Below are 24761 nucleotides of genomic sequence, written 5' to 3'. Positions count from 1 at the left end.
TTTTGTCTCGTTTTACTGTTTTACTCCTAATCATTGATTCATGTTTATCTCATTTTTCACATTTGTATTCCTCATATATTGTGAAATGTGTCTGTAGAAGTTCTCATCATCGTTATTTTACAATGTCTTTACTTAGTTTTGTTTAAACAATCTTTTATTTTGTGTAATTATTTTCAAAGGCTTTTATCTTGTTTCATAATATAGTATTTGAATATTGATTTATATATTTATGCATTTGTATTTCTTAGATTTTATTTAATCTCAATTGAGAAGTTTTAAACTAAATGAGCTTTTGCTGTGATTATTTCTGTTGGTGATGCTCTTTCTTGTGCAGCATTAAAGTGATTTTAATTTATTTATTTTTTTTTGCATTTTCATTTTATTCTATTTAAAGTACTGTACTTTATTTGATTTAGCATTTTCTTTTTTTTACTCCACAGATTTATTTTATCTCTTTTTCTAAGCTTCAATCTAGTTTGATGTGTCCCAAACTTAAATAATACTGATTCAAAGGCTCATTCTTTTTGAGGCATTTTTACTTACATCTGAAAAGTTCTCAACAAATTTTACTATTGGAAACATTTATTGATGATTTTTAAATTCTATTTTATTTTTTTACTCTGATTTTTCTGGACTCAGTGCCTCAAACAAGGCATTTTTTTCATGATGTTCCTGCACTCAAAGACCCAATCAAGACAACAGAAAGCAAGGATTTTTTTTTTTTAATATACATTGAGTCCCCGCCTATGGTTTTAAACGACAGGCTTTCTCTTCATTGACTCCAGATGTTGCATGCTATTCAGCAAAGTAAGAGCTTTTGGTTTGGAAAAGGCCTTCAAATGTGATGCTTTGGACAAGATGAGTCTTGTGCAGCTGGCGCCCTCTTCTATGGAGGAAGACTTGATTTTCTTGCCAAAGTGCTCTCAGTGTTCGTTCAAGTGCAGCAAATGGACGTGTTTATGAGATGTTCATCTTATTTGGACAAGCAGCATTTTGGCTTTGGAGCCGTTTTCGGTCTTTGCTATGTTTACAATGAGAAACAATATGTCAACATGTACCAAAAACAATGGAGGAAAAAAGCTGCACAAAGTATCTAAACAATCAAGTCTGGTTGGTACTCAGGAAATCAGCATGTTGCCTCTCGCTCCCGACAGCTCACATTTTTCTTTTTAATCGATCTTGTGCAAACTGTCAGGTGGTGTCTTTGCAAGAACCTCACATAGTTTGAAGGGCAAAAGGTCCAAGATGCTGCATGTTCTCAGCTTTTAACCCCTGACAACTGTTAGATATTTTTAAAACTAATTCTTAACATTTTTGGACTTGTTTGTCTTTGCAAAAGCAGGAAACCGAATTGTTTTGTATGTTATCGCATCCAAAACAATGAAAATTGACGGCATTGAAAGTCGTATTTGTACATGTTTTTCTTTTCCGCCTGCCAAGTATGTGGTGGAGTGTATCAGCACGCCTATCATGTAGGAAGATATGCTCCAACTGCATGTTTAAGCCACAATTTCAAGCCTGAAATCCACATTGCTACTGATAAAGGCTGCATTAGCTGCCATCAGTTGGCTTCAAGTGGTTAGAAACAAATCTTGGCATTTTCTTCACCGGAGGAGTTTTTGAGTCTTTGCCACTTTGGGCTGTCTGACTGTAGCAACAACATGCAGTAAAAAATGATTTTTGCAAGGCAGCAAATACAGCCACGATCGCCCAAAAATATTTGTTGCAAATTGTCAGGATTGTAAACATTGGATAGAACACGGCCCATTTTTTTCGTGGCTGTTTTTTGCCAGTTAGCCAAACCATATTTTGCCCCGTTTACTGCCGAGCCAATGTCGAGTGCAACTTTTATCACCATGACGACCAGAGGCAGAGCTTTGAGATGGCAGAAGCTTCACAGGCTCCAGGCTGTTAACTTTATATTAACATGTTTTTTTTTTTTTTGTTTTTTTTTTTGTCTGTAACAGAAAACATTTGAATTATGTAAATTGTTATATTACATATATATACATACTGTACAATTTATTAATGGCACAACCTGTATCCCGCAGATGCAAAGGAAAGATCGGCCAAGAGGTTCTCTGCCGAGGGTGTCTTCAATTACACATCACTGCTTCTCAGCCAGGAGGACGACATGCTCTACGTGGGGGCCCGGGAGGCACTGTTTGCCCTCAGCCTCTCCGACATCAGCAGGACTAAGCTGCAGAAGAATGTGAGTGTGTCACTATGACGGACATGTGTGCACACGCAATGAGTTGCTGTGGTTGTCAAATAGTTCTTTTCCCCGTAGAAAACCATAGAAATCCAATTAAACTGTGAAAATCTATATTCTGTATACAATATTACACATATACAATATATTTATATTGGAAAATTTTGGTATATACTTTTGTACTTGTAGCAGATATCTTAGTATCAGGTGGGCGTTGCATTTTGATTGAGATGTTACTCTATTGGAGGGCAACATACAAAAGTTCAATATGTTTTTTCAAAGCACATTCCTGTTTTTTTGTTGTTTTTTTTAATGATTTATTCTGGCTGTTTTTGGCCCTCAGCTGACTTGGGCTACTCCGCTTGGAAAGCGAGAAGAGTGCAGCTTCAAAGGGAAGAACCTTGAGGTGAGATGTGCTGCTAATGACATACACAAAGTTGAAAGAAAATCAACAAAAAAGTTTCTATTGTACTGTATTATATATTTTTCTTGTGTAATGTGTTCTCACATGCTGAAATGAAGATTTACAACTTGAACAATAGGCAGTGTTGTTCCAGAATTTGGGCCATGGGTAGCGTAGTTGTCCATATAGATTATTGCTTCTCAAATGGGGGTATGTGAAGGTACTTCAAGGAGTATGAGAGATTTTAACAAGGTTTCTGCAGAAATCAGTACATCTTTTTTTATGCCTTTTACCAACCTGGCTGGAACGGTACATTTTTGTTTTCAAATTCAGACCAAATTATTTGAACACTGGGGAACGTTTTGCTTTATTTTGTTAAGCAATACACGGATTCAACATTATCAGTGATGCTATTTTCATCAAGTATCAATTTCTGCATTGGCCTCATATGGTCAGGATTTAGACAGGATTTAGAATTTGGCAATCAGTCTTGGGTGTTAACTTTGTTCTCCCTAGAGTTGGCTGGGATATCATTGCGTTGCCTCTCAACGTAACATGTGTTACTACAATTTAGAGAGCGTTGCCGCAGGCTTACTTAGCATACACTTTTGTCACACTTTTTTGGTGTCACAATCTCCTATTACATTCTAACACTCCTCCACATTCATCAGGTGAGCATGGGGAAATTCTTCTTTTTATCCCGCGTAAGTGTATGTGCTCCCTTTTTGTCATACCAGCTGTTGTATCCTCAGGCGACAAGGCCTGCTAATCAACGTGCCGCGCTGCACGCGTCTGCTGTGCGAGCTCAGCAGGCGACAGCTTTTCTCACCATAGAACACTTGACTCCTTATCTCCGCTTGGTACATTTGCTTGTGTGTTTTATTTGATCATTTCAGGGGTTTTGGAATTTTGCGCACAACCGGGATGAGCTTTTCGGGCGAGAAAAATAACACCCTTTATGTGTTTTTCTCACCTCCTCTCGACTAGACCGATTGCTTCAATTACATCAAGATTCTGCTACGTCTCAACAGCACGCACCTGTACGTGTGCGGCACCTACGCCTTCAGCCCCATCTGCAGCTACATTGTAAGTCTTCAAGTATGTGTTTTTCAATCAGAAGAAAGACGCTGTTGACTTCTGGGTTCTGATCACAAAGCCACATTTCGCATAGGAAATATAGTCAAGTGCATGAATTTGTTCGAGTGAAACGGAAGCTAACAAAAAACCTTTATCAATTGTATGGGTGATGTTTAGGTTGCATTTAATGTTCCTAACTATCATGCAAGTGGAAAAATAAGTTAATTGCTGAATTATTGTACACAGTAAAAAGGTGTTGTTGTTGTTGTTTATATATATATATATATATATATATATATATATATATATATATATATATATATATATATACATACACACACACACACACACACACACACACGATAGCTGTATGTTTGCATTAGCAGTGTGGCTATAATGAGTGCTCAAGCAGTTCAAGTACCTTGGTTCAAAAAATAAGAGACATTTTGTCCTCTCAGGGCTAGAGCCGTTATGATGTTGGAAAAAGTTTTTTTTTTTCCCTATGGTTCTTTCATTACATTTTTTTTCCATCACTGATACGCCACTGTGGTGTCAAAGACAAAGAAAAAAAAGCTAAAGGCACTTAGCAAGCATCTCAAAGAACAACTCCACTGACAAGAAGTCTGTGGAGATTTCGCATGAGGGTGTTTTGTCAACCTTTTGAGGGGCTTATTTTCCAGAAAATCTAAGAAGTTCCACTGTTCGGTATTATCTGTTTCGGTTTTTGAAGCTTGTTTTTTTTTCCTTCCCTCCGTTGCCATCTGAGCGTGACAGGACCCTGCCGAGGCAATTTATCCAGACAAGTCAACGGGGGGGTACTTGATGTGTGTGTGGTAGTTTCCAGCGGCTATTTATCTAGCAGAAGAGCATGTCGGGAGTGGATGGTGGACTAACAGCGGGGTGACACTAACGTCAGCTCTGTAAACTTTACCCGCTTTGACGTCAAAAAGTGAAATCATAACACAGGACGTCTCGAGCTGAAGGGGACGGGGTGAACGTTCTTTATGTTGACACAGCGCAGGACGGTCTGTGACATCCATGACATTACATGTTTATTTTTCTAGTTCTTCTTTAAACAGACAGACATGATTTAAACACAGTCAGGACATTGAACTCAAGGGATGGATTTATGTCTCATGGTTCAAGGGACGATTCAATCTCAAATGACACAATTGGGATTTGTGTCATGGCAGCATCAAGAGGGGAAAAAAATCACAAGGAAGCGGATATCCTTAGATAGGACTTAAATCTTCTGATAGATATCAGATACAGATCATAAATTTGCCAATAGAACACATATTCTTTAAAAATACCCGCAGAAAAGCAGATCCTTGAATACACTGATTACTATACTGCTCTTGTTAATTCAATTACAAATATCTTCACGTTTTGTGGAAAAAAAAAACAGCTGAAAGAAAACAGATGTTTGATCAGCGCTTGCTTATTAAAGCAGAGTATTAACGCTCACGCGCCAGATCGAAGACCACTTTGCTCACAATTCAAACCATATGTGTGGTAAATGACAACCTGTTTACTCACCGTCCACACTGCCAGTAAGTCAGCCCTCTCGTGTGTTTTAGTGCTCGAGGCTGCTGAGGTCATTGTTATTAGGGTGACATCATCATCACGCTCTGCCTGTCTGTCTGCAGAACACGTCCACGTTCACGCTGGCGAGGGATGATGCCGGCGAGGTGACGATGGAGGATGGACGCAGCCGCTGCCCGTTTAATCCCGAGTACAAATCAACGGCCATCATTGTTGGTGCGCACTATAAAAATAACATAAAACACAACTTTAGTTGATTAAGGAGCCCTAACAGGCCTTGGACAGGACCTGGAATTGACCTGACTATATCCAACCTTCAATCTTAGTAGTGACCACTACATAAGACATCAATATTATTCGCTAGTTTTGCTCTGATCAATTAATGGAAATAAGGAATAGGGCCAATCCTCTGATGAGGACCAATTTAAAATGTGGTCAACGAAACAGTCCCATCACTATTGTTAAAAGTTCCATTGGACAATGGACAGGAATATTGATTCTTACGGGCCACGTAAGCATCCACATAAATGAGAATAAAGAGACCGTTGGGAACAAATTAGTACAGTTTCAGGGAACGTAAAAGTACAGTCCAAAATTTGGATGCACCTCATTCAATTTCTGGAAGTAATGATGGCCATGCGTTTTTCTTTAGTTTGCTGCTTGGATCATACCATAGGATATGAATTTTAACAGTTGTCCAATCGGCTGTATATTAATCTGACTGGTGTAGTACAATTTGATGGTTCCAACTCCATCGATAAAGGAAAAAAATTCCAGTCATTGTCCCTGAAAATTTGTAAAATGACAATCATTTCAGGTGACTGAAATGCCAGCATTTAGTAAATCCAGATCTGCTCATTAGTACTTGGCTAATCTGCAAATCAAACCTCTACACACATGCATGTCATTTATTTTGAATGGATTATGCCGCATTATTAGATCATTCAATTTAAACATGTTTTTTCCTTTTTTAGATGGTGAGTTGTACACAGGCACAGTCAGCAACTTCCAAGGGAACGAGCCTGTCATTTATAAAAGTTTGGGCCAAGGGACCGCACTTAAAACTGAAAACTCTTTAAAATGGCTGCAAGGTAAAAACTTGAATAACTCTCACATTATACCATAAACATAAATTTTACATGAGTATTATGTTTCTAACCAAACAAAATAGTTTTTTTATGGTAGCACAGTGAACTCTAAAAAGTAACCCCAATGTCATTAGTTAGCTTGTCCATGGGGTTTTTACATTGTTCAAGCATTAAGATAGTGGATTTTAATAAAGTAAATGAAGTGGTTTGATTAAATAGGCGGCATTCAATCTCTTTGCTTTATGTTTAGTTTGGCAGTAAACTTCACGTTATATTGGCAATAAACAGCTTGAAACCTCTTTTTGTTTACTGTGGGCCAATTGGCTGTCTTTTGTGAAGTGAGTTAAACTCACTGCCAATATACCTTGTCTCTATGCCAGGTTTTGGCTCTCAAGTCAAAGCAAAAAAAAGGATTCAATCAACGACGTATCTTGGAGGGAAAATTTTAAAGCCGAGACACTTTTTCAAGGCAACACTTTTGATTAACCCGTTCACTGCCAGAGCGTTTAAAATGTATTTTCTACCTACTTAGCTATCGATGGATGTGAATTTGTTCAGTTCTTCATGTAAATATGAGTCTTTGAAAGCTATAGTCATCAATGGGAGTGAATGATTCAAAAACCTTTTATTTAGTTATTTATTTATTTATTCATGTATTTAACTGAGCTTGAAACAAGGCTTGTATTTTATCTATTATGTGTGTGTCTGACTGGGCAGGAAATCTCCCCGTATTGATCTTTAGCAGGTCACTTGTTAAAGCACGCAGAGACGACAAGCCCCTCTTTAGATGGCTGGCTTCAGTTAGTGGCCACACATGCTCTTTGTAAGCGCTCTGCCAAAGGATGCCACGCACTGCGCTCAATTAAGGCCTCTTTTCTATTTGGATCTGTCGGTAATTCATGCTGATGAGACATCTGAGTGCAATTACAGCCAGGGTCTCAGCTTCACCCCTTTTCCCAGGACTGACTTATTTTGTAACAAAAGCAATGTAAATGTTTCTGTGCATAAATTCATATCGCAAGCTCATTTTTGTTTGTTTGGCTTTCACAGATCCCATCTTTGTGGGCTCGGCTTACATAGAAGAGAGTCAGCCAATAGGGAACCCCGTGGGCGATGACGACAAGATTTACTTCTTCTTCAGCGAGGCGGGGAAGGAATTTGACTTCTTCGACAACACCATTGTGTCGAGGATCGCTCGCGTGTGCAAGGTAAGACGACACCTAGTCGACTGCACACGCACACCAAAAAAGAAAACAAGACGCGGGCTTTGTCTTCTCCATGGATAGAACTGCCAATCAGAGAGGCGGGACGCTCCTTCGTTGGAACATGCATAAAGCGTGATGGAAATAGTGCATCACTTTGCTGTCTGACTGTACAAACTTGTTTTCAATGCATTGAGCATCCCTGCGTGGGAATCCTTCTATATTTATTTTTTTTACTTCCTAACATCATCCACCTCCAGTCTGCGTTCCGCACTGTTGTGGATACATTGAATCAATATGATATTTCCGGTCATACATTCATATAAAATAACATTCGCTCTATCAACTGGATTATCTTTGGTGGGATGGGTTATAGTGGATAGATACAAATTTATATTCTAGTACTGGGATTCCAGAACAATATGTCGGAGGCATATTAGTGTGTCGTGTGAAATCACTGTGTGTGTGTGTGACAGGAAATTAAAAAAGGAGCAAGGAGAAAAAGAAATTCACAACATATACTGTGTAAAGCACTGAAGATAAACATAGATGTAAGTTGGCAGAATGCAGGCATAAACTTCACTATTACTAATACTGAAGTATGTGTCTATTTTGATTAATGAAACAAATGTCAACAATGTTGATGAATGTGGGTGAATCTTACTGTTGAATTTCAATATAAAAAAATTATGCAAAATGATATAAATAATCTATGCCTAGTGAGCGTATTGTGCTATCCCATGGGTTTGATTAAAGTTTACTGGCCATTATAGGTATTGTATACTTTTTAAGCAATTTTCAGCAGTAAAAAGTTCATATTTTAAAAATAATTGTGTCTTCCAACTATTTTTTACACAAAATAATAACTACCTCTGAAAATGTCTGTATTAGTATACTACTCTAACTTTAATCTTGCTTTTAAAATATATGTTTACTAGGCTCAAAATACACTGCTGTTGCTGTTTCTTGTGTAAATTTTGGACTGTACGCCTCATGCAAACACACAGACAAGCTAAACTGAAAAGCAAGTGCCCGCCGAGGGCCCCAGATGTTTTTTTGAACGACAGTTCATTTTTGTTAAATCCTGACAGGTATTGTTTGACTTCATACGGTTGCCATGGTGCAGGCCGCTGTTGGAGAATGGGGAAGAGTACGAGGAATAGACATGTCAAGCATTGCAACAATATAATGTAAAACACCACCAATTTGCTCCATAGGTCAACTTCCAGTGAAATAGCCTTATCAAGCTTGTATTTTGAAGAGGTAGCTTGTTGAAGAGGTAGCTTGATTAGCTTGGTACGTCCAAGTCTCCGGTAGCTGCCGACATGAGGACGAGCCATGTGGCGCATTCAACTGCAGTAGGACATTTCAAACTCATACAGAATAAAAGGCCATCCATGCATTAAAACAGGCCGGATTAAACCAGTTTGTGGACCAGAACCGGCCCGCGGTCCATATGTTCGATACCTCCTGCATTAAAAATTAATACCAATAATAAGTAATCATCAGACACTCTCATACTAAGTCATTTTTTGGAAGGCTACATTTTATTTTCACATTGGTCATTTTTTCCCACAAATGTCAGGAACAACATAATTGATGTATTTTTTGGTGGCATTTTTGTAATATAAAATAATGTAAAATATAAAATACATTCATTGACTCTTTAACCCAGTTCAAGTGAGTATTGATACGTTTTTCCGTCAACAATACAAAATGAAAATTGCCTGGCTTCTTTTATGTAAAATTGCATTTGTCGTTCTTCCCACATGGCCAACGCCTCCTGCTGTTGTTCACCGGTGTGCTAATGTGCACATTGGTTGGGGTGGGGGAGACAGCATGAAATCTAAGTGACAGCTTAATGACTCACTCCCGCGGGGCTTGGTGCTCGGCTGGCTTCTGGAGGTGCAGAGTTTTCTGGCTTCTGGATATGGAAATGACTGCGAAAGTAACCCCAAACAGTTTTCTCACTTATTGTTTTTTTTTTTGTTTTTTCTTTAAAAATATAATCAAAAAATTCAACATGATTATGAATAGGTTTTTTGTTGATGTTGCTCCGCAACAGAGCGATACCAATACAATACAATCAACTTCAACGATGAAGCGTTTGGTAATTATAGCAAGATAACTTTATTTGAATTAGGCAATTTACTTTAAAAGCTGCACGTGTTCCCTTCTCCATGTTAAGCACCAGTCTGTTTCAAATGTTTTTTTTAATAGTGTTTATTTAATCTTGGCAGACTCCCCCCCAGCCCAGCGCATGCTTTGTCAGATAAAGCGGACCATCTTTGAACATCTTTGAAGGTTTCCCGTTGCGTTTCTACTACTGTTTTGCTCAACCTCGCCAAGTCATTTCGCTCGAGAGTTGTTGTTTTGCTTTTCCGACGTGTCCTCTTTCCTTTCTCCCACTCAAGCTTTCCTGTGTTTATTCAGGTGTGCACACTGGATGTAGGGATGTGGAAAAGGTGGTGGATTACTCACTCAAGCATAACACTGCCGCTCAATCGGGAGTGGGAGAAAAAGCCATGTAGTATGATCGTTATCGACGCAACAGATATCAAAACCGCGGATTGGTCGCCAGCCAATTTCAATGGAATACTCTCACATTCACAGCTATGGACAATGTCTTAAATAAACCAGGCATGCATGTTGTTGGAATGTGGGAGGAAGCCAGAGTAGCCAAGAAAAAAGGAGAACATGGAAAGCCCTCGACAGTCGCTTGATTTGGCTGCTAAGTTCGTTTTGTTTGAACTAAGAGTCGTGATACAGTTGCTTATGGAGCAGATTGCCGCAATCGTTTTAGTAAAATAAATGCCATCTATCTTGGATAATGAAGACTGTATGCACTGACGATGAACAATAAAAGTCTAAATTTCTGAATCTGACTGAAGCCCACGAGAAGAGTTGTGAAAATTTAATTGCTGATAAAAACTTATTGTGTTTTATTTTTTGTCAAATATTTAGCAGTTAAGTCATGTTTTTAAATTAAGGACATATCTGCCTCAATGCAATGGAAAAGTAATTATGTATGATGAATTAATTAACAACATGGTTTCTAAATGTTTTCCCGAGCAAATACCACATAGTTCCTACACCCAATATTTATTAAATTTTCTGTATGATAACTGTCCGCCCTAATCATGGTATCACTATTATAATTGGCATCATGAAAACACTGTACTGAATATTTGTGTCTTTTCCCTTTATATTTAAACATTTTCCAATTTATAAGAATACATGACATATGTATTTCAGTACTTCTATACATGACTATGTGTACCCATAGTGTAAGATTTTATACATCTACCGTTGCTAGCTGCTGTATATAGTTTGGCATATATTGTGCACACAACACCATCACAGGGAAATTAACGACAATGTTGCCTTTATATGCAAACTTGTTTTTATTTTCTCTAAACTTCTGTTTGCACATTCAACTATTTTCAGTCTTGAAATTTTACTTGAAAGCACAATATCCCTATAATTTGGGGGGGTGATATTGTATGTACAGTATATTCTATTATTCCAGTCAGTGTCTTTGTTATATAGGGGTGTGCAAAAGTTGATATGCAGCGCTATGGTTAACATGACAATTTAAGTCGAAGAATAAAAGTCCGTGACTATTAATTACAGGAAAAAAATATGGTTCATGTAAGACGGTCAAATATAATGTCACTTCAGTTCATCATATCATGATATTAATTTCACCAAGGTAATCTTAGCACATCCCTACTCTTGCACTCTCCTCATAATATGAAATATTGATGTTTTCGAGGCATATTTTTACAAGCCAGCTATACGGGCGAGATGCCCCCATGCAAAAGTACAATACAAGCGCGCTTAAGAAGAGCAGTGGACAGCTGAAAGAGCAGGAATGCACGCTCCTCATTAGTGTATGAGCAAAGGCTACTGTAGTGCAGCCTAATTGGCTCGCCGGCCTGCAGCAGTCCCACCAGGCCTCACCCCAACACGCAGCGAGATGATTGTTCATGTTTAAGAGCTCGCAACGGGAGGGAATGTTCCACTTCTCGCATGTTCTTCCCTCCCCTGCGCTCTTGTAAGGGAGTTCAGTGTTATTGAGGCCCTGCTACAACCTGTCCTGAGATTTGAATGTTTTTGCTTCCTCCTCCACACCAGCCACCTGGCTGGTGGTTGGCTTCGCCGTGTGTTTACAGGCTCGCTGATAATTACCAGGCTCCGACGAGGTCGTCTAAATAGTGTTTATGTGAAGATTCTTTAAATCTCAGGGGAAGGAGCGGGGCGCGAGCCCAAAAGCTTTAATTAATATCTCGGCTTTGTTTACACTTTGTGCAATGTCCTCTCTTTGAGGAGGCGGCGGCAGGCTTTTGGAATGATGATTTTGTTTTCCTTCGTTTAAAGGAGACATACTTTTTAGTTTTTTTCACAGGAAGTGGAGCTGTAACCGGTCGGTTCAGCTTATAGCTAGTCAAGGTCATATGTTTAAAAATAAACAAATGCAGCATCTCTGTTTCTAACATTTAAAAAATAATAATAATTTGGATTTACCGCACCCCATTACTACGAATCGGAATGGATACAAAATGTCCCAAAATCGATTTTATGAATTAAAAAAAAAAAGACGATCAAACCTGCTTCCTTTCACGCATCACATCATGTCTTAATCAACACACCACCGTTAATTCATCATATAATACTGCACAAGTCTCCAGCGTTAGCCGCTAACTACATGGTGTTTTCAAATACAGTCTGACATTTCAAATTCAAAAGCAAAAATAAGTCCATCCACATTTTAAATGTTAATAACTGAAAATATCTAAACGATTTGGGCTTTCTATCAGTGTATAATCGCTGACATATATCAAGAACAATTATGGAAGTGAAATTACCTTGATATTTTACAGAATTGCAATAAAAGGTACATCAAATCATTTCAAAGATTCACATCCCTGGTTTAGAGACTCTACTTTTTGCACCAGTCACAGAATGAGGCAATGAGGTTCTCATGGAAACATAAAATTATCCAAAGTGTCCAGCAGTTGTTCAAACATTTGTTGATGTTTGTTTCCAGGGCGACCGAGGTGGTGAGCGCGTCCTGCAGAAGAAGTGGACCACCTTCCTGAAGGCCCAGCTCCTGTGTTCCCTGCCAGATGACGGATTCCCTTTCAACATCATCCAGGACATGTTTGTCCTGAAACCCATGGGTGACAGCTGGGAGAGCACCGTCTTCTACGGCGTCTTCACATCACAGTGGTAAGAGACAGAGACACAAATGGTTAAGGTATTTGTGGTTATGAAAGCTTCAAGAAAAAAATTGTGTTTACACTTTACATTATGTTGTATAGGATATAATAGAAATATCATGTGCATTGTAATCAAAGACTTTTCTAAATATGACAATAAATATGTGTTTGCTGTAAATAGTTGTATATCGGTTTAATAGTAGTATAGGTTTTGTTTTGTTTTTTGTTTATTACTTTAAACATATTTGACAAACGAGAATTTTGGAAGATTAGCTAAGCTTTGAAAATTAAATGAAATCAAATTAAAATCAAGAAAAAAGTCTTTAAATGCATTATTTTTAATTATGTAATTAATCACAAATATAGTTCTGAATTAAAGTAAATAAAATAGAATTTGTCAGATAATTAACTAGAAAAAGCACTGTACTGTAATTTAGGAAGATAAAGTTGAATATATAAATATATATAATATATAAAATATAATATAATATATAATATATATATATATATATATATAAATAAAAAAACAAAATAAAATTATGAAAAATAGATTAAATAGTATTACTTGATGATTTAAATATTGACTATGCACTATACAAACATTAAAATATATATAGTGGGGACCCCCCTTCATATACACACACACACACACACACACACACACACAATATTTTTAAAGGATTTAAAAAATATAACGAGTAGTATATTACCATTTATTCAATGCTTTTTTTTTTTTGTCACAAAAGTTCTCTTTCAATGCAGTAATCATGTTCTTCATTTATTCATGGATTTTTAATATTCACGGGTCGATGCGGTCCCACTACACCTAAATGTTGGGGGTCCTCTGCACAACCATCAACTAGGTGTATGTCATTTATTCATCATTCATACATATGTTGAAGACTGGAGGGATAAACGTATGAATCATGTGTACAACATGAATGAAGTTTGATTTTTGACAGGTACAAAGGGGCGTCGGGCAGCTCAGCAGTTTGTGCCTTCACCATGGCCCAAGTGGAGCGGGCCTTCAGTGGGCGCTACAGGCAGGTCAACAGGGAAACCCAGCAGTGGTACACGTACAACCACCCTGCACCAGAACCCCGACCCGGAGCGGTGAGTTGCATCACAAAAGCATACTCCCCATTTGGATGAGTGTGTATTCAATCACTCGCCTCCTATTCCCCACCCGCGCAGTGTGTGACCAACCACGCCAGGCAAATGGGAATCCAGTCATCGTTGCACATGCCCGACAAGGTGCTCAACTTTGTCAAGGACCATTTCCTGATGGACAGCGTGATCCGCAGCTCACCCTTGCTGCTGAAACGCAGCGTGCGATACACGCAGATTGCAGTTCATAAGATCCAGGGCATGGAGAGGGCCTACGATGTGCTCTTTATCGGAACAGGTTCGGAGAGGCTCGGTTCTTTCTTTATCGAGCGCCATTTTCACAATTCCAAACAGCTCCCAGCCATCTCATCCAACGAAGGTCGGTGCAGCTCTGTTTACCTTTTGACTTTTTTTTCGTTGCGGTGCCCAGATGACGGAAAACTGCACAAGGCCGTCAACGCCAACGACAAGATGCACATCGTCGAGGAGATGGTTCTGTTTCCCGACCCGCAGCCCGTGCAGCACATCGAACTGGACCCTCAGAGGGTAAATACATTCTGTGGAGATGATTCGTTTAAGTCGAAAAGATAAACAGCACGAGGCCTAAATTTACCGTGCCGCCTGAAGACATCCACCCCCTCCGGGTCCGTCTCGCAGCGTTTTCGTAAGAGTTATTCGGCCATCTGGAGCAGAGTTTATGATCCTCACTGGTGTTTTAGCCGCAGCTCAATTTCATTACCTTCCTTTCTTTATGACATAATGGCCTCTCCCAGGGGCCACGATGGACTCTTATCGCAAGATTATGTCATTCTAATAAAGCCCGAGTTACTTTCCCATGTATTCTGGCCGATGAAAGACAAACAAGATGATTCAGTCATGTTTGTTTAATATACTGCTGGGAAAGACAGCCTTAATATAGACTCCGTGGCGTGCGCAAAGCTGGTAAAATGAGTTGAGGACAATGTTGCGTGAATGCGCAGTCACCCCCAATTTACCCTGCTGGCGCCAAGCAAGAGAACATCTGGACAGATGTTGTGCTCTATTTACTTAAATTGTTTTTAACTATGTAATTGTCTTGGTGTGAGGCAACGCAGAGGTAAAGCTCACGCAGCCTTCTGGTTCTCAAACTCTGGTTTCTTCTCAGGCCAAGTTAAGTCACATGTTCATTGCCTTGTACCAATGGTAATAACAATAAAGGATACCTGACCTGAAGTTATGAACAGTTATTATGAAGTTATGAACAGCTCTCCAGTTAAATTGAAATAATTGAAAAGTTTTAGTTCCATTTAAAATTTCTCAGTGGGGTGTGATGCCCACAAAAAATATATTTAACAATATGTCATTTAAAAACTCAACTTTAGACAGAGGATTTTTTTAATACCATTCATTATGTGTGTTTTTATGTATGTTTTTGTTCTCATGCATAACATAATTATTAAATAAATTATGAACCTGATGGAAAGTGTTTAAAAGTGCTTGCTAACTTGAATCATGCAATGCTAATAGTTGAACAAACTTGCCATTTTGCATATCTCTGGAAAGTGATGATTCTGGAAACAGAAAGATTCCACCCAACACCAGGGATATATAGAAGTAAGCCATATATGTCAATAATTTAAACGGTCTTTAAAAAAAAAACAAAAAAAAAACATGCTATGTGATGACCAGGAATGGCCATTGCCATTGATCTGGTCACTCTCCAGATCTGTGATTTTGAGACCGGTGACTTTGCTGCCGTTTTTTTAGATCGCTTTAACATTCATGTTAGTATCACAAAGGCTTATGTTATGGGTAGCTGTACAGTAAATAAGAATGGCTGCAGAGCAGTCCATGATGTACTCCGCTCTTTGCCCCAAGTCAGCTACGATGGGCACGACATCACACTGACTTCGATCAAAGGTTCTGTCAATCATCTGACAGTTTCTGATCCTTATCGACATGTTTTTCGTCCATCCCCTGCGCAGGGCCTCCTCTTTGTCTCGTCCTACTCGGGCCTCGTGGAGGTCCCTGTGGCCAACTGCTCCAATTACTTAAGCTGCGGAGAGTGTGTCCTGTCCAGAGACCCTTATTGTGCCTGGACTGGACGCCTTTGTCGGGATGTGCGGATGGCACCGCCAGACAGGTAAGGTGGCAAGATTGGAACTGCAAAACTGTTTTGATGTCACTCGTATTTCTGAAGCACGATGTGCTGTGCAACCCCCTGAATAAAATACAGTGTCATAATTTAGAACTCGGCCCACTTCGATGTACTGTTCAACCATCCTCCAGTTTGTTTCGATTTTATATCAATTTTCCATAGGAAATAATGAAAAGTCAAATTGAGACATCATAAAATGTTTGTTAACCGTACCATAACACCGTACCATACAATACATATCGTAACATAAGTTGTGTAATCAAATGTATGTACAGTGGACCCCCGGGTTTTTTCACGTTACAAAGTGGAATACTAAGTTTTTTCGTCCCGTCTTTACAGCTTTTCTCTCACTTTACGGCATCAACAACAATTACAAAATTCAAACTTGATGATCAGTGCGCAGTGTATGACTGCAAGTTGCACCATGCTCGTACGTCACTCCATGCGTCACTGCATACGTCACTAAAATGCTGGTCTACTATTGGGCGACTTCACTAAGATGCTGGTCTGCTATTGGTCGGCGTCACAGTGTCACTAAGATGCCGATATGCTAAAGACTTGATCTTGTATGATTGTTTTCAATATTGTCTTTACTGTGAATTTTCGTGCTTAATTCAAACTTTACAATAAATGGTTAGCCATGGGTCCCAAGATTACGAGTGATGTTAAAGGTAGAAGTAAGAAGATAATAAGTATGGAAACGAAGCTGGAGATAATCAAGAAATGCAGTGCGAAGAAGGCTAGGCTAGACTAGACTACCCTCACTAGGGAATATGGGCAAAAGTAGCTCAAGTCACGTCACTCCAAACGTAAATAAAATGTCATTTTTCCCTTATATGTTGTTTATTTATGATGTTATTTAATTTTATACAGGTACATGTATATTTTGTATAAGTAGCACTTACTATACTATTTTGTTATGAATTTTAAATAAAAAATGTTGCTTTTATCTGGGATTTTGTACGCATCAGTATAATTACCATAGGTTTTATTGATCGCCATTCGACAATTTTGCCCTACGGTCTCAACTCCGGAATGGACTAATTTCATATGACGGGGGTCCATTATATTCACTTTTAACATTGGGCCAGTAAAAAGTAGATTGTAAAACGATGTTAACTTCTATGTGATAAACACATTGCTTATCACTGTGAAGTGGTGTACATATAAGTGTATGTGCATGCTGTATGTACATATAAATGTACATACACATGTATTCTGCAGTTATTCAGCCTCCATTAAAGAAAAACAAAAATGCTGGTGGTAAGCTCACTAAAAACATCAGAGGGCTTCTTAAAGGGGCAGTTACCCTTTAATGACGGGCAACAATCTCATTCAAAGCAAACAAACAAAAAAAATAACAGGCGGGCTTAGTTAGCTTGCACAAGATCTTTTTAAAAAGAAGATTGTTCCCTTTTGTCATGCTGAACTGGCACTGTGATCACGCCATTAATGAAAGACTTGGCTATAGATGGAAGTGCACGTGCGCACAATATGTCACTTAACTGCAGCTGTGAGTGTTTTTCTATGTCATGTTCTGCCCTAGCCACTGGCAGCAAGATGTGGAGGAGGCCGACACTTCGGCCATTTGTAACAGGACGCTCTCTGGCCCGAGATCTACCCGACCCGGAGCTGCCCGTGAGTGCATGATTTATTTCTTTTTTTACACTCACATGTTGCAGCATGAACACATGATTTAGAATATAAAAAACTTTGTAATGTTGTGGCTTAGGCAATGAAGCTAACAGATTGCTCGTTAGCACTACCAGGACTCCACACATTCGTTCTTAAAAGGCTCAACTGAAATCATGCAAGTTTTAGTTTCATAATGAACCGCAAGGCATCACATTAAGCCACTGACCTATCTATTTCATGTTAATGCATATATGGATTTCAATACTGATTTGCATGGCTAACCAATCAGATGCTACGATGGACGGGAAAATGCTGGTACGAGACTCCTTAGTCAGAGAAGTGCAAGTGTACATAAAACATGGCGGAGTTTCATCGGCCGTAAGATTAATAAAAAAAGACTGACGCACCAAATACCAGTCCCGATAATTTATCCGGCCGATAATCGGTTTAACCCGACAAAATATCCAAAAGATTTGCCAATATACGTATTGATTTTTGTTTCCACTTTTGCGACAGGTGGGTCCCGTTGCCAGCTTATAACAATCCCCACCAACACATTCCGGGTGTTACCCTGCAAGCTGCGCTCCAACCTGGCCCAGAGGAAGTGGCGCTACAGCGAGGGCGCCAGCCAGTTCCTGTACGCCACGCCCGAGGGCAGCCTGGTGGTGGTGGCGCACTCCGACAAGACGGAGACCTACGAGTGCTGGTCGGAGGAGGAGAGCTTCCGCCAGCTGCTGGCCAACTACTGCGTGAGAGCGGAACCCCGGCAGGAGGGCACCACGACGTCGTTGGGCCGCTCGCGCACGCCGTACGTGAAGCGCGAGGAGGTCATGATCCTCCCCGGCGAGTCTCGCTCGGAGCAGATCCACACCAAGACGTACTGGAACGAGCTCATCGTGGTGTGCGCCCTGCTCGCCTTCTCCCTGGTGGTCTTCTCCTTGTTCGTCATCTACCGCAACCGCGACCACATGAAGTCCATGCTCAAGCAGGGCGAGTGCGCCAGCATGCAGCAGAAGAAGCCCAGGATCGCCGGCAAGCCCGCCGAGAGCCTGCCGCTCAACGGCAACACCATACCCGTGTCCACCTCGGACCACAAGGGCTACCAGACGCTCAACGACAACTACATCTGCAGCACGCCCACCCGGGAATCCTCGCCGGAGAGCAAGAGCTTCTCCGACGCGTCCGACGGACGGCCGCTCAACATCAGGGAGAGCCACGTGGAGTACTCGCCCACTTGCCCCCGGCCCAGAGTGCGCTTAGGCTCGGATATTAAAGACTCCATCGTGTGAGAGCGGACCCCGGCGGCTTTTTTTATTTTTCTCGTTTTCTTTGCTTTCAAGCTGCGCGCGGGACGGCGGGAAAAGCGGCCCCAACAGGGTTGAGGACTTGGCGGCTGCTCTCCAATAGTTATAGTCAATTTCCTCATGGCCACTGATTGCATACGAACTGCGCGCAGAGAGGGGCAATTTGAGACAGAAGACGCTCTCTCCGTATTTTATGTCTTCAAGTCGTTGGTCCTTAGACGTCTACTGCCCCCGGCCACACAAAAGCTGCCAAGTTCGGGTTCCAGGAGGTCCAAAAAAAAAAAAGGACGACGATGAACAAGATGAAGGACGATGTGACTGACCGACATCGTGACAGCTCAAAGGAGCGGCGAAAAATGCAACAAATGCGCTGATTCGTACCTCCTGAATGTAATGGCTGGAAAAGAAAAGCGTGCCAGTGAATGCATCGTGGATTGTCGGTCGGCGAACGCCATTGCTGAATCGCGCAGGTACTATGATTACAAAATATGGGAGCGCTAAGCGGGGTACACGCATACCGATAACATTTTATACTGACTGATAAGCCTGTGCACTGAAACAAACAGAGTGAGGTGAACGTAAAAAAAATTTTCACTCCGAAATTCGAGTAAATTTTAAAAGGAGAGTTTTTAAATATATTTTTACATGTTTATCAAAACAAATCGTTGCTCAACCTGAGCACGTGAGTTTGCCCCTCAACCATAACTTCTTTTTCTAACTCATTCACTGTCATTCCAGCAAAAATGCATCTTTGACTTCTACAGCCGTCATTGGCAATGAATGAGTTAAATGTTCTGTAAACTACAAGCTTGTCAGTTACTTAACACAAATAATACATTTGCCTTCGTTTATGGCAGCAAATTATAGTGACATAGAATAACTGACTTATTCACTGCCAGTCCAATAAAAATGGATTGTTGACGTCTGTAACCGTCAGTGGCAGCGGATGGGTTAATAAACAGGTGCAATTTACGTATTTAAAAACTCTCCTCGTAATATTCACTTTGAACATTTGAGTAAATAGACCATTCAGTTTTATCGATAAGTATTACCCTGCATTTTTTAAAAGATTTTACCTGGTGCATTTGCATGACAACCAGAGCAACTGGTTGTTTTGTGCAACATGTCTGACAAGTCATTTACACAAAAGCTGCCACTAGAAATTCAGAAGAAATTGCAAACACAATAGCCTCCTGAGAGCCAGCCTATTCATTTGAGTTCACTGTTGTGTCTGTTTTGTCTCAGTAAGCCAGCAAAGTTAATCGCATTCCGCACGAGACATGACTGGAATGGCTAGGATGTCCTCTATTGAGCACACCAGGACTTAGTAGGGGAGCTTGAATGAACCAAAAGATATAGACGGAAAATAAATATCCACTACAGGGGACACAAAGTAATTGCTCAGGTCTCAGGAGGATATATGTTTACTAAATATTCAAACACTTGGGCTGTGTTCGGAATTGTTGACTAATTTCCTACTTCCAAATCGCTGTAAAATTAATCCAAAATCATAGAATTTTATATAGTGCTGCAGTGACTCGCGGCGTATTTGCAATTAACAAATGTGTAAATTGTTTTCATAACAATCCTTTTTGCTGAATAACAAATACGCGTATTGCTTTGGCGCTATCTGGTGGAATCTCGTCACCGAGGAATGTTGAGGTGAATTGAGGAGTTTCATTCGTCAATGAGTAGTGCTTTGCTGCCTTCTTGTAGCCAAGCAATTTTTAAATCTTTTCAGGGTCTCGTGTGCAGGAACAGCACGCAACCTCAACATTGGTAGGCCAGAGCTTAAAAATAGTTTTTGAATGCTACTCGGGCGTGCCGTTAATGAGATCATTGCCGTTGCGTAACCACATTGTCAGTCAGTGGACTCCCAGTAACAAATAGTGAACAAAAAAATAAATTACGTTCACGTTTTGAGTTGTGTATTTTACAAAATGAATGCAAACAAAGCACTGTACGTCCACCTATAACGTTGTATATTAATTTTTTTATGTATTAGTGCCATACCCAGTGGAATTTTTTTTTTATTTTTGTTTTCTTGTTAATCATCGCTATACATTCTAACAGTGCTATTCCGAACACAGCCTCGCCCATCTTCTATTTCTTCTGTGTATTTTTTGCTGTCTGGATGCCATGTGGCACCACACTGCCTCTCACAGGTCTGTCTTGGCACTACAACAGACAACTGTTTACCATCTCGAGAACGCCACACTACAAGAGCATTAAGAACACACTCAGATTATTTCACGTCGAAAAGTCGGTATGTGTATACCCCGCTTTATTGAACAGAAAGCCAAGGAGTTTTAAAAAATAAAATAAAATCTTCAGGGTTGCACCGAATCACCCCATGCTTTGTGCCAAAAAAGAAAAAAAAAAAAAAAGCGTAAAAAAAGAAGCAACAATTTACCGAAATGCAATATTGTCATTGTGTTGTGATGACCACTTCAACTTTCTTTGTTTTAGGATGGCAAAGAGCACACAGAGGCTTTCTCTAAAGGCACTAAAGTATCATCCTGTGTTCAGTGGCATTTTTATACAAATTTAAAAAAAAAAAAAACCTGTTGGTCGCAGACCACTTAGATAGACATTAAACAAGAAAACTACACTACTCTCTTACTGTCTGTTTCTCTTACTACAACAATATACTCAGCGGTGCAGAAAAAAAAATGTCAAAACTTTAACAATAAACTTAGTTAGCAGGTACAGCTATTTAAACTCACAGAATTGCTTTTCCCTGGTTACATGTTGCTAGGCTGGACTCATAGGCAACAAGCCCAATAAAACCACTCTGTATTCAATATAAACTATACAGTCTGCTGAATTTGAGCAGTGCCACAGTCTAATTTTTAGCATGTCTACAAATAAAGCCACGTATCAAAGAACAAAGTCTGTCAGACATAAACAAAAAATGACACGAAAAAACACCACCACACATTTACTGATACACAGTTAAATCACTATCAAATTGAAAGTATGACACCTGCTGGAAATAGTTGTGCAGAGCAACACTGCAAAAAATGTTTTGTTTTTTTAGTTTACAAATTGGCATTTTACTTTTGATCATCCTGGAAATATTTCAGAATTATTTTTTTTTTTTATGGGAGACCATCTGAATGTTCTGAACTCCTGCCTGATGCCAGCATCATGCTGAGCGGGTGTAGCTCACGCTTACCATATTTGGCATGTTTTATTTCTTTTTTTAAGCGGATTTGAAAAATAAACAGACTTCCTTATTAATCAGTAGGTCAATTACCATGCGTGTCGATGCGAAAGCACAAATAATTTTGATTTTTGCACGGCGACGTCATTTTCCACATTCAAATGCAACTACTGAGAAAACTGCTAGAAAACAGGGACCTTTGTGAACATTCTGTATACACTATCAAGACTTACTAAAAAAGACATGCAAAAATGCAGGAAACCAGTAGATAATGTTACTAACTCCAGACCATAAGGTCACCCCATTTTGGAATATATATACTGCACCATTTCACTGAACAATAAACTTGTATCTATTTCAGCAGAAAGAGTCGAGCAACAACTAGCCGTGTTGGCTCCCATCCAGCTGACGGTGTAATTGCACAGCGTAGAGCGCAAAAAGTGGTTTGTGTTTATTTTTTATTTTTTTTATTTTGCTTTGATTATATCGACTGTCTGTGCGTAATATTGTGTGTGTGTTTTTAAGGGACCTTGTGTAAGATGTGTTGTAGAGATAGAACTGAACTCTTTGCCTAACCCAAAATATTTTGCTGCCGTCATAGGTCACTGCTAATGAGGACTCTTGTTTTTGTGGATCAAGCATATTAAAGCAGGAATGTTATGTCATTTTACTGTTATGATTTGAATAGGGTGACCAGATGTTCTGTTTCAACCAGGACTGTCCCAATTTTAGCCTTGTGTGATTTTGCTAGCTCCATTGTTTTGTTCCGATTTTATATAAGACAAATCCTAACGGCTGCTTGTCAACTCAATTTGCAAGGGTAGACGATACAAATTTTACTACACTGGCACCACACCAGTAAAAATGAAAAATGTTTGGATCATGGGAGTTGTAAAAACCAGTTTAATGTTGTTGAACTGTCATGCAAGATAGCAGTTAGCATGAGCTAAAATAACAACGCCCGCTCACTAGACTGACTAGTGATCAAATTTGTTCTGAACAGTTCGTGGTGTGCATATTTCATTTTCAGCAATCTTGTCAAGTTCACAGTTTTTCTTTTTGAAAAATGTGGTCACCCTAGTTTCGTAATGTCTTTGTATAATAGCTAGCTATAGCAATTGCATATAGAAGCTATTAGCAGTGCCTCAATAACTTCAAAGTTGACATGCGCTACAGTTTTGAAATGTGCCAAAAAAAATGTGTAAATTGAACCAAATGTTAGTAAACATAACTAAGCTAACAGCTCAGTTTTAAATCTGTAAATTTATACTAACGGACTGGAGTATTCAAGGTTTGCACTCTTGATACTGGGGCCATTTGTTAACATTAGCCTCTTGCTAGCTTATTTGCAATTGCAGAAATAGTAAGAAAACTGTTTTTCTCTTTGAGATTCATTTGCGAGAATTGCTCTTGAAGCTAGTTTGAGTCGGACAATCGTGTGGTTGTGCCAATTTACCTACTGCAATAGTGTTTAAATCAGCAAATTTATATCACTGAACTGGAAAGTCACTGTCACAAGTGCACCCATCAATCAGTATCCGTGCCAAATTCTTTAATTTAGCACCATTTCTGTGAAGCTAACAGCTAAATATCTTAAACTATGCTAATTTATATGGATAATAATTGGAATCCACTTTTGCTTTGTTTTTCCTCAGTGGAACTCATGAAAATTGAGTTAGGGTCTTGGAAACTTGACGTGAACTATAAAAGAATATCCTGCTTTGATATGCTTGATTGCCTCACAAAAGTACAAAATGCCTTTGTTCTCCTGCCTTGTTTTCGCCACGTGCCATGTCATACTGCCCAGCATTTACAAATCACAACAACACGGGTCATGCTGTCATTATTGACGTTAGCTGTTAACCATAACACTGGGGGATGCTCAAAATAGATATTTGTTTTCTTTTTGCACATTCATGCCTTTATAAAGACGCAAACTGACGTGTACGCTTACCATTTGGCCTTAATCATCTTGCATATTTATTAATGACAAGCTGTTTTTTTCAGAGCAATTTCTTGGTTTCGAGTGGCTCCTCAGTGACGCAACATATACTGTAATGGACATGATTGTAGCCGGATGAGTTATTTTGCAGCCATTTTTTCTGTAATGGCCACCTCATTGCGTTTTTAATTTTTATTTTGTTCAAACAGACCCATGATAAAGACCAGCACAACACAATTAACATTCGGTATTCTATATTGGCTTCATTCATTCATTAACTAAACACCATCCACAAAGTTGATTGAAAAACAAAATAGACAAATGTGGTCTTGCCTGCATGATTCTTCTTGTTTTTTTTATTATTATTGTTATTATAATTATTTGTTGTGTAAATACCTGTGAACTGTACTTTTTTGTATTATGGAAATGAGTCGTGACTGTTGTTTTTGTTAAAATGTACATAAAAAGCACTTTATTTTAAAGTTTTTAAGATTAATGAATAAAATGAATGTTTTTGACAAAACTTGTGTGTGTGTGTGTGTGTGTGTGTGTGTGTGTACATGTGTATGTGCATGTTAATTGTTTGGTATACTATATACCATTTTGTATATAAAGTTTTAATTATTTAATCATCAATTGACATTAAGACAAATGCTTAAGCATTTAGTTCCTTGTATGTATGTGTGTGTGTGTGTATATATATATATATATATATATATAT

At 39.3% G+C, this 24761-nt stretch overlaps 1 protein-coding gene across 1 annotated transcript in view; it reads left to right on the top strand.

Moving 5' to 3' along the window:
- Positions 1–24563, top strand: part of LOC148424510 (semaphorin-4B-like) — a 51685-nt gene extending 27122 nt beyond the window's left edge. The window contains exons 3-15 of the mRNA XM_088413702.1: positions 2052–2212; positions 2556–2618; positions 3603–3701; positions 5342–5453; positions 6212–6328; positions 7376–7533; positions 12578–12759; positions 13712–13862; positions 13944–14154; positions 14287–14402; positions 15821–15978; positions 17540–17631; positions 18145–24563. Coding sequence (XP_088269828.1) covers positions 2052–2212; positions 2556–2618; positions 3603–3701; positions 5342–5453; positions 6212–6328; positions 7376–7533; positions 12578–12759; positions 13712–13862; positions 13944–14154; positions 14287–14402; positions 15821–15978; positions 17540–17631; positions 18145–18917 — 2393 coding nt within the window. The 3' untranslated portion in view covers positions 18918–24563. The remainder of the gene's footprint in view (positions 1–2051; positions 2213–2555; positions 2619–3602; positions 3702–5341; positions 5454–6211; positions 6329–7375; positions 7534–12577; positions 12760–13711; positions 13863–13943; positions 14155–14286; positions 14403–15820; positions 15979–17539; positions 17632–18144) is intronic.
- Positions 24564–24761: the final 198 nt, after the last annotated feature.

This window comes from Hippichthys cyanospilos, chromosome 4 (assembly GCF_059441005.1).
Source record: "Hippichthys cyanospilos isolate Australia breed blue-spotted pipefish chromosome 4, RoL_Hcya_1.0, whole genome shotgun sequence".
Lineage (NCBI taxonomy): Eukaryota > Metazoa > Chordata > Actinopteri > Syngnathiformes > Syngnathidae > Hippichthys > Hippichthys cyanospilos.
This window is presented reverse-complemented; position numbering and strand designations above follow the sequence as displayed.